The sequence below is a fragment of the Sebastes umbrosus genome, chromosome 12 (assembly GCF_015220745.1).
Source record: "Sebastes umbrosus isolate fSebUmb1 chromosome 12, fSebUmb1.pri, whole genome shotgun sequence".
Lineage (NCBI taxonomy): Eukaryota > Metazoa > Chordata > Actinopteri > Perciformes > Sebastidae > Sebastes > Sebastes umbrosus.
In genome coordinates this window covers 33144745-33156383 of record NC_051280.1, presented here as the reverse complement: position 1 = coordinate 33156383, position 11639 = coordinate 33144745, and the positions used below count along the sequence as shown (strand labels likewise).

The window sequence follows — 11639 nt, the reverse complement described above, 5'->3', positions numbered from 1 at the left end:
AATATACAGACATAATATGACTACATAATAGTGATGACAAACAATTAGAACATGATATATATATAATAACAACAATAACAATAAATATATAAAAAAAAAGACAAGAAATGTGCGTGATGTGTGTAAGTGTATGGTTTGTGTTTGTGAGGGAGATATTGGTTTAAACATCCACATTGACTTCTGGACAATAGAAATCAAACATCACACTATGAGTGTGGTGATACATGGACAACATGAAGAAAAGCAATTACAAAACAGTAATTAAATGACCCTTTAAGCATCTTTTGAAACATTTAATAGATGAACAGTTTTATGATAGATGTAAAAAGCTACTTCATAATTTGGTTCCTCTAAATCTTATCAAAAACTGACCTCTACTAGTGAGGAGTTTAGGAGGATGAAGATCTAGAGACTGACGGGTTGAGTAAGAATGGACCTGAGAATTTGCTCTGAAACAACTGCTCAGGAATATTCCCACCAGAAAGTATCTTATAAATAAAAACACTTATGTGAGAAATATTGATGTGATAAATAATAAGAATGTGGAGTTTGTGAAATAGAGGAGCAGAGGAGATGTGTGACTCTGATCGAGTTGCAATCCTCACAAAACGTTTTTGGAGGAATAAATTAGACTGTGATAAAGAGTAAGGAGACAGTTTGTGGTGACAAGAGGACTAACCCTTCTTATTATACCAATAGATTTATTTATCTTTCTACTAACCCAGTCAATCTGTTCTCTCCAACTCAAGCTCTCATCAACAATCAATCACAGGAAGTTGGTAGTTGACACTTGAGACATCTCAACAGACTCAATGTTAGATAAATCCTTAGAGTATGCCTCCTTTCCTCATTTATCATGTAAAGAGACAGTTGGTGACAGCAGAGTGATGACAGGAATCCCCCCCCACCAACAATGACTGTTATCACACTGACTGTAATGAAGCTGAAGGAAAGGGAGAGAGAAGGGTGCTAACTAAATCCCTTGACCCTTAACTTGTGATCTCACTGGTGGTGACTTTGTGGAGCATTTGGAGTCGTTTTTGCGTTCCAGTGTGGACGGAGATATTTAGTTAAACGAAGGTCATGTGGACAGATTGTTTTAAACGGAGAGGATCAGTTCTTAGAAACATCTGTATAGGTGTAGACAGGGCCCAAAGCTGAGACAGAGAGTACTGAGCGCTGAAATCAAGCTGTAGTTCCTGGAATGATTGTTTAACCAGAGTGGATGGTTGTAACTGTCGTTGTGTTATTAATGTGAGAAAGGCTGCAGAGCGGAAACCCACACAGCCTGTCTGCTGCAGGAAAGGAAGTGTTGATTCTCTGTCAACAGTTTTTTTATGAATCCTAATAACCACTGAGAACAGATTCATATCTGCTGCTGTACACACTCATCAACTCCTCTTCCTCTCTGCAGCTCTTTGTCTTTCCTCTTGTTGTCTGGAAGCCTTTTTTCCACCGGGCCCTCCATCAACGGTTAACGTCTGCTTGGTCCCTTAAACCATCTGGTTGGAGGACCGTGGTCGTGCAAATAGATTATTGTTCAGGTTCAGCAGCTCTAAATGCTTTTTGATCAAATAGTCGTAGAAGTGAGGAGCTCCAGGAGCTGAACTCAGGAACTAAATCAGGAGCTTTAGATTGTTCCTGAGAGCATTTTCACAGCACAAAGAACTGTGAATATAAACCATTTAAAATCAGAAGCTATGTTGTCATGTCATTATTTGCAGTGAATTATTATTGATGCATATTAACAACATGCTCAATATTGAGTCAGTTGTTCTGTTTGTTACAGTGCAGCAAGTTTCTTTCATTTTTAATAAAATCCACATCAAATATGTTCAATGAAATGATTTACAGTTTGTCTCAACTAGAAAATAAAACTAGTCCCAAGTTAAATTTAACATTCAGCCTTCATCCCGACTGATGGAGCCGATGTATCATCATTTTATAGCAGTTGTAGCTTCAAAGCAGCTCTGCTGTTTGTTCATGTGTGTTAACAACAGTGTCATCAGCGTACATGCATATATATCGATGCACAAGCATGTGTTTTTGTTACTGAACTCATTTTTTAAATAAATTGTACAATAGTTGTACACTTGAATGTCTGCTTGCAATAATTTTTCCTAGACTTCTGCTTTCAGATTTAGTTATTAATTAAGTTATTACTAAAACCAATAATAATCAAATGCAGAGGCAATTATGTAATATGATAAAGAGTAGATATATTTATATAGTCTTACAGTTACAACCGGCCCTTTGAGGGCAACCATAATGCTGATGTGAACCGGGATGAAATTGAGTTTGACAGCCCTGGTGTAGAGGTTTACATCCACACTGACACAGTTATAAAAGGGGGTCAGCACTGAACCTGGTGGGACACCCACACCTACTGACTCATATAGAAGAGCTGTGTGTATATATTTGCTCTTTGTTCAGCGTTGTTGTCATTGTCTAGCTGTATGCTTATATTCATGTCTTCCTTGTTCTTTAGTTTAGTTCATGTGTGAAGGGACAGTGCTAATTAATAAATACACATGGTATAAACATTGCCAGAATTAGTCAAAAGGCTATTTTTCATCTGTTGTTCCTGGCCAAGGTGTTACAGAAGGTATCCTAAAATACATCAGAACAAAAACATAAAACAGGACATGCAGTTTAAAAGTTGTAAAAGGACACACAGTTGTTAAAAGCAGTAGAAACAGTAGTGACATTTATACATATAAAACGACATTACAGACAAGCAGGACATCTAGATAGAAGCAGCAAAAAGAGAGTTTAGTGTTGACATGTATTAATCATCCATTGCTTTAATTGGGTACTGAAAGATCTATAGGTGTTTAGTTATCTGATGGGAATTGTAATTATATTCCACTCTCTTGGCGCTGTGTGAAAGTGCATTCAGAGCTACTAAAAACCAGAGTCACATCACTTGTAGGTGTCAACAAACACGGCCGACGACGAGGATTCTGTTTCTGGTTATTTGCTATGAAGCCAAACTGAAATCCACAAACACAAGTATGTTTATAACACACAGACACTTTATTGAGAATGTTACACTGAATGAATTTGACAAATCTGACTCTGTATAATGTATTAAAAAGAAACACAAGAACAGAAAAACACTGTAAACAATCAAATATCTACCAGACAGCTAATGAGTCATCTTAATGTTCTATTATTATACAAGTCACATTAAAATGGAAATACAGCATCAAAATAACACTACACAGAATTTATACTGAGGAACTGTAAATATATGTGTGTGTGTGTGTGTGTGTGTGTGTGTGTGTGTGTGTGTGTTTGTGTGTGTGTGTGTGTGTGTGTGTGTGTTTGTGTGTGTGTGTGTGTGTGTGTGTGTGTGTGTGTGTGTGTGTGTATGTTTTTATGTTTTTAGAATGACAGTATCTAACCTGCATAAAAAGATTTTAAAACGTGTGAGAGGTCCCGGGTTCAAATCCCGGACGAGCCCCAATTTATCACAACCTGGCTCTCAAGGCCATGACAAATAGGAAGACACACCGTGGTAATGATAAAATCATTTAATCTATTTAACAAAAGTAGAGTAAATTATGCAGAACAAAATGATCAAAAGGTATGGAGTGTGAATATCAGTAGTATCAGTAGTGTAAGGTGTGCATTGAGAATATAAATGGTGTGTGCATGTTGTAAAATGTATAAAACAAGTAAAAGATTAACCAAGGAGAACCTAAGGCCGCCACATGCCCAGCGATGTTGTCTGCGGGGAAAGAGAGAGAGAGAATGAGTCATGAGCCTAGGCTTTATAGGCTGGGAACACTGGGCCCAGGTGTTCCCAGAAGGCCCTAATGGCAGGTTAACAGGAACCCTACTATATAGGCGACAGCAGGGGTCGCCTCAACGTCATCATTGATATTTGTGAATAGTGATCAAAGTGATGAATGAGATGAATTGATGAGATTTGATGGTGAGAAAAGGCCAGTCAGTCAGCATGTGTGCAGTTGGTGGACGGTCCCTTGTTTCTGAGGATCATCAGCAGAGAGAGTCCACAGCAGTACACCAGACTCTTCACTATCAGCACTGTGTACAGCACACAGAGCAGCTTCACCTTGCACTGAGACTGGAAGGACACTGACACACACAGACAGACACACAGACACTTTAAATGATAGCATTGGAAATAAAAGGTGAAGTGCTGAAGGAAACATGGTGGTTGAAGGAGAGGCAGCAGGTGATCTTACAGTCAGCTGGAACCTCTGAAACACAAAAGGAGTGACATGTTTGGAGTTGCAGTGAGAAATGTCAGTCCTCTGCTCCTCTGCTCTCTTTGACAGCGTCTCCACATGAAGCTGAATCACTGCTGAACACAGTCAGCGAGCCTTCATTACCTTGTTCTGCTGGGGCCTCCACTGTGCCCCCCTCGTGGTGGACGTAGCAGCGGTATTTATACGTGCTGTTCTCTGGCTGACGGATCAGCAAGATGCCGGCGGTGCGTCCCGGCTCTCTGAGCTCCAGCTGCTCTCCCTCAGCAGGGGGCAGCTCCTCCAGAGGACCGTTGTCCTTTCGTCTTTTCCAGGAGAACTGGACCAGAGGAGGAAACATGGCTGAGGCCAGACACAGCAGGGAGCTCTTCCCCTCCAGGTGGGCTCTGGATGCTGCTGGGTACACGCTCACCACGGGCTTCACTACCGGCTCATCTGAAGGTTGACAGCAGCAACAAGCAGCACAGACACACATTGACACAGTCAGCTTACAGCACTGCACTGCATTCAGTGTGATCCTGGAAACTACATGGACTGTGATCACTAAACTACTCAGAGTTCACTACATACAGTCTACTGTATTCAGCTTCATATGGAACACACTCAGCATCTAATGGCAGCATGGGTTACAGAGCCGGTCCTGACCAATCTGGTGCCATAGGAAAGAGATCAGCCGGTGCCTCTCGCATCGCAGCCCATTCCACCACCAACCATTGTGTTCATACACTCACACAGAAACTACAGAGCTTCATGTTTTGACATTAAGCGATGCAGATCACACTCAAGAAAAACTGTGTAGCTCAAAATGATGGGGGGTGATGCTGCGGGCCACCCAGAAAATACAGCCTAATACACTATGTACTGATGATGTTGTGGGCTTTTTGTTATGTTTTGAAATAATAGTATTAAAATAATATTAGTAAAAAATAGTAAAAGTTATAAATTTAGATTTTTTTGTCTTCCCTCAATCGGGGCTCCCCTCTGGATAAAAGGAGACCCAGCATTCAGCTATACCACCTATGCCGCGGGCCGGCTCTGATGGGTTATATGGGGACAAAAGAACATTATTTATTTAATAACTCTTTATTTCTATGTACAAACTTTATTCACTATAATTTCACAATATTTTGAAATTTGATTTCCTATATTAGGGATAATATACATATAATTAATTACATATTTACCTTCACATAGAATAGAGTCAAGTGACATTTTATAGATTACAGTACATAGATCATAATACTGTATATATTTTACCACTGTATAGTATAGCAACAAACCTATAAATACATCAATAGTGTTTTAAATATATTTTAAACTTTTATACACAACTACAATGTCGTGTTAAGATATATGACATGTGAATACAAAATGCTATTTAAAATAAGATAAAAGCTTATTGATCCCCCTGGGGAAATTTAAATATAATATAATAACTTAATACACATATTATAATAAATTACTTATTACTACCACCATATACATCACTGTAATGGTTTAAGAAATAAATCAGTACATCAATAATTTAATTACTTTCTTCATAACAAATTTAACTGAACTTTTAAAATAAATTATAGATTCACTTTCAAGTGAAATAGAGTTGTAATTTTTAAGATTATAATACGTATAATTTTAGTATAAATTAGTATAAAATAGTATAAATAGTAAATACATGCAGTATAATTGTCATAGTATATATATATTATGAAATTGACATATAATATAATATAATATAATATAACAGGATTTGATGATATTAAAAGAAAGAATTATGAAAACAATTTTCCTTTCATTTCTCATTAACTTAATACACATATTATAATAAATTAAACATTTATCTTCACATAAAACACAATTATAAATTTAACTGTTATAATATAGACCATATAACATATTTACCATCATATTCTTTATTTCAATTTATAAAGACGCAAAAATACGATAACAGTTTTATTTTTTATACAAACTACAATGATATTTTAGTAAGTAGCATAATATAATATAAGATAATATAATATAATATAATATAATATAATATAATTTGATATAATATAATACATTGTATTTACCACCACTTACTTTTTACTACGAGGTATATTTTGCCATTTAAAAATGATTTATTAATTTATTCAACATATTTAAAGTTATTTGTTTTTCAAGATACATTTCCTGACACATATTAAATAGTGTGTAATATCATACACACATATACATATTTTCCTTCACATGAAATAGAGTCAAGTGTCATTTTAAAGATTACAATATATAAAACATGTAAAATATTTAAGACTGTATAGTTTACTCTAATTGCTAAACAAAACTATAAATGCATCAATATTTTTTTTTGTTTAACTTTTATACACAACTACAATGATGTGTTAAGATATGTGACATGTGAATAAAAACTGCTATTTAAAATAAGATAAAACCTTATTGATCCCCCTGGGGAAATTTAAATATAATATAATAACTTAATACACATATTATAATAAATTACTTAGTACTACCACCATATACATCACTGTAATGGTTTAAGAAATAAATCAGTACATCAATAATTTAATTACTTTCTTCATAACAAATTTAACTGAACTTTTAAAATAAATTATAGATTCACTTTCAAGTGAAATAGAGTTGTAATTTTTAAAATGATAATACTTATAATTTTAGTATAAATTAGTATAAATAGTAAATAAATTTAGTATAATTGTCATAGTATATATATATTATGAAATTGACATATAATATAATATAATATAATACAACAGGATTTGATGATATTAAAAGAAAGAATTATGAAAACAATTTTTCTTTCATTTCTCATTAACTTAATACACATATTATAATAAATTAAATATTTATCTTCACATAAACACAATTATAAATTTAAGTATTATAATATAGACCATGTAACATATTTATCATCATATTCTTTATTCTAATTTCTAAAGACACAAAAATACGTCAATAGATTTTAACATTTTTCATAACAACTTAAATTGTTACACAAAACTACAATGATATTTTAGTAAATAATATAATATAATATAATATAATATAATATAATATAATACATAGTATTTACCACCATTTACTTTTTACTACGAGGTATATTTTGCCATTTAAAAATGATTTATTAATTTTCTATTCAACATATTTAAAGTTATTCGCTTTTCAAGATACATTTCCTGACACATATTAAATAGTGTGTAATATCATACACACATATACATATTTTCCTTCACATGAAATAGAGTCAAGTGTCATTTTAAAGATTACAATACATAAAACATGTAAAATATTTAACACTGTATAGTTTACTCTAATTGCTAAACAAAACTATAAATGCATCAATATTTTTTTTTGTTTAACTTTTATACACAACTACAATGATGTGTTAAGATATGTGACATGTGAATAAAAACTGCTATTAAAAATAAGATAAAACCTTATTGATCCCCCTGGTGAATTTAATATAATATAATATAATATAATATAATATAATATAATATAATATAATATGATATAATATAATTTATTATAATATCATATAATATTATATTATAATATATAATATAATATTAGATAATAGGAGATGAGAGTATTATTTTGAATAAAGAGGAACAGGTTTTGTTCCTTTCACGTTTACTGAATACACATTTTATAATAAATTACATACCACCATATACATCACTGTAATTACTAAAGAAATAAATCAGTACATCAATAATTTAATTATTACTTTTTTCATAACAATGTTAACTTAACTTTTTAAATACATTTTGTATTTCCCCTCCAAGTATAATTAAGTGGTAATTTTAAAAATTTCAATATCTATTACATATATATTTATATGGCTTATTATCTAATATCTTATTTATCCCCATGGGGAAATAGACAAGTAATATAATATAATATAGTATAATATAACATAATATTAGTTAATTGTATTAACTCTAAAAGAGAAAAACAATTTTCCATTCCTTACCCAAATACACATATTATAATTAATTTAACATTTATCTTCAAATAAATTACAATTGTAAATTTAACTATTATAATATATATATAACATATAAAATATTTACCATCATATACTTTACTCTAATTACTAAAGAAGCACAAATACATCAATAGTTTTTAATGTTTTTCATAACAATTTTAGCTTTTATACACGACTACCGTCATACGTTAGATCAAATGTTAAACAGTATTATAATATAATATAATATAATATAATACATAGTATTTACCACCATTTACTTTGTACTACATGAGGTATATTTTGACATTTAAATATCATTTATTAATTTTCTATACAACATATTTAAAGTTATTCGCTTTTTATATTTCAACCTTTTTCTCTATAAATCAGTTTAATCTGCAGAAATAAAGAATAACTTGAGTTGTTCAGTGAGATTTAAACATCGTTTCAGCAATTATGAACCTTTTTAATGTAACAACAGCTGCATGGCTGCAAGAACTCTCTACTAATGATGAAAAAACTAACTCATTAAAACACATTTTCAACTTGTTCAATAAAACAACTGAAGGAAGATGAATGTTTGTTCTTACCTGTTACATAAAGTTTAGTTCCAGAGCCAAAGATGTACCACCATCCTCGTCCTCCCACAGTGAAACAGAGTAATACAAAAACCTGTCTGCTGTTGAGCGTGTCAGCTGAGGTGAACGAGTCCAAATGATGAAGCAGAATGATATTTCAGCTCCATGATGTGTTCCTCCAATGTTCATATTAACATGACTGTCTCTTCTTTTATTGTCTTTTTAGACACACTAGCAGAGTGTCTCCGTGGATCGTTGGTTCACACGTTCATGTTCCTCAGAGGATGAATCCTACTGACTTTGGTCAGGTTTTATCCAGCACCATCATCAGGTCACATTTTAAATTGTCCATTACTTTGATTTATGACGTCTGTGCATCAAATGACAGGACGCTTGGTGACACAGCCAGTGTGTGTTGAACTGTAGTCTTGTTTTCATTTGGAGCACAAAGAGTTGGTCTGGAAGGCTTTTATTGTGAAGGAGACACAGGAAGTGTTTGCATTAAGAGCAGATCAGCATTGTGAGGAGGAATGGACTTTATTCCTGCAGCAGGTCAAAGCAGAGGATTTGAATCTTCATCATAATGATGAAGCTTGTTGTTGTCTTCATCATTTTGATCATTTTGTTTTAATGTATGTTTTTAATCAGACGCTGCTTTTCAAAAAGGACTTGTTGATGTTTTGATCCCATTTTCTTTTTTTAACAATGTCTTTATTGTTTTTTTTGTTATGCAATATATTCACTACAGGATTTACTTTAACAAACATAACATCCCCCACACACCCACCCACCCGTTCTCTCTTTACTGTTCTCTTTCTCACAGGGCCAAAATCAATACACAGCTTCACAGTATCAATCATACAGTTAAACAGTTAAATGGCACCTTTAACAAAATGAAGATACACATAAACAGAAAGTAAATATGTAGAAAATAAATAATAAATAAAATAAAAAGATTTTAAAAACAAGAGTTCATTCCCTTCTGAGGGTCGACCACTATTGTGAATTTGTACGTATCCTATCTTAATTATTCCTCCTGTAGAAGCTCTCCAATATCACTACTTTTATGAAATCAGTAAATGATTTCCATATTTCCTCGTAAACACACAGTTTGTTTTTCAAGGTATATGTTATCCTCTCCATTGACATACAGTGTGTATATTTTTAATCCAAGCGCCCAATGTAGGTGCGTCGGATTTCTTCCAGTTAAAAGCAATCATTCGTTTTGCCTGCAATATAGCTAAATCAATACATTTACATTCTCTGGTTCTCAGATTGAGATCTGATGGGTACAGATGTAGCAATATCATTTGGAGGTCTAGTGGAATGTTTACAGACACAATGATCCTGATTTTATTGATCACCTCCCTCCAGAATTTCTTCATTTTGTCACACTCCCAAATGCAATGTATAAGTGTTCCTTGAGCCTCATTACATTTAAAGCAAGAGTCAGGTATATTACTGTTCTATCTATTCAGTTTGACAGGGGTTATATAAGTCTGCATCAACCAGTTGTATTGAAGTAGCTTCAAATTAGTGTTGGCTGTTTGTGTCTGAGCCTCCTTGAAGACTGTGTTCCAATTATTATCTGAGACGTCCTCCTTTAAATCCACCTCCATGCGTCAAGTTTGGATATTGAGGTCTCCTTGGAGCCAGATGCAAGCCAGATGTATATTAATGAACTTAAAACATTACTATTGCAGTTTTTGGTAATAATTTCTTCTAAGGATGAAAGTGCAGGAATTACTAATGACTGGTTCTGCATAGAGGAGATACAACTTCTCCATTGCACATATTTAAAGAAATGCTTCTTTGGGATGTTATGTACTAGAGAGAGTTCCTCAAAGGTCATTAGAACCTCTTCTTTATAAAGGTCAGGTATTTTACTTAGCCCTTTCTTTGCCCATAACTGGAATCCAGCATCCAGCTTGCCTGGTTTGAAGGAAACATTCCCCAAATGGGACTATATTGTGACAAGGAGTTAGCTGTATTCATATATGTCTTTACCTCGTACCAGACATTAATCATATTAAGCACTATGGGGCGGGTAGTTTGAGCTCTTAGATGTTTTGGAGTGGCTGAGTACAGATACAGATTTAATGGTATCTGAACGGCACACACCTCTATATCCACCCATGATGGAGTCTCTGCAATAGAGAAATAGAACATTATAGTTCTCAGCTGTGCAGCCAGATAATACCAATAAAGATGGGGCACTTCAACCCCCCTGTGTCAAATGGAAGATACAACAGAGACAAGCGAACTCTAGGACACTTCTTATTCCAAATACATTTTGTAATGAGAGACGTAATTCTCACAAACATTCCTTCTGGTGGTGCCAAAGGGATATGTTGAAATCCATTTGTGAATTTAGGTAATATGCTCATCTTTAATATGTTTATTCTCCCTGTCAGAGAAATAGGCAGAGGCTTCCATCTTTCTATAGATTTGAATGTTGAATCCATTATAAGGTCGTCATTTATTAAGGCTATATTTTCTTGAGGTACTATTTTGATGCCCAAATAAGTAAGACTGGTTGAAAACTTCAAAATAGATATATGTCGGTCAGGATCTTGTCTCTCATTTTCATTAAGCAACATAAGTGAGGACTGATCCCATTTATTAGTCTGATGTCTTTAAATGATTTCATCCTTGTGCCTCTGTGCCACTAGTTTGTCCTCACTGTGTGGAACAACAATAAACCTGCTGCAATATCTGATAGAAATATGAATGAATATCAAATCTAATGAATCCCTCAGTTCAGTGTGTGTGTGACTGTGGCTGAGATGGAGGTGAAATATGTGAACCTGGGCTGTGGTTTACTGCTCTCTTCCTGTCACA

At 33.7% G+C, this 11639-nt stretch overlaps 1 protein-coding gene across 1 annotated transcript in view; it reads right to left on the bottom strand.

The window, feature by feature from the left end:
• Positions 1-3017: 3017 nt before the first annotated feature.
• The window catches only part of LOC119499298, a 9555-nt gene continuing 933 nt past the window's right edge, over positions 3018-11639 (bottom strand). Inside the window, exons 3-6 of the mRNA XM_037788576.1 lie at positions 8811-8955; positions 4362-4670; positions 4215-4229; positions 3018-4104 (exon numbers count right to left, since the gene is read on the bottom strand). Coding sequence (XP_037644504.1) covers positions 3956-4104; positions 4215-4229; positions 4362-4670; positions 8811-8955 — 618 coding nt within the window. The 3' untranslated portion in view covers positions 3018-3955. The remainder of the gene's footprint in view (positions 4105-4214; positions 4230-4361; positions 4671-8810; positions 8956-11639) is intronic.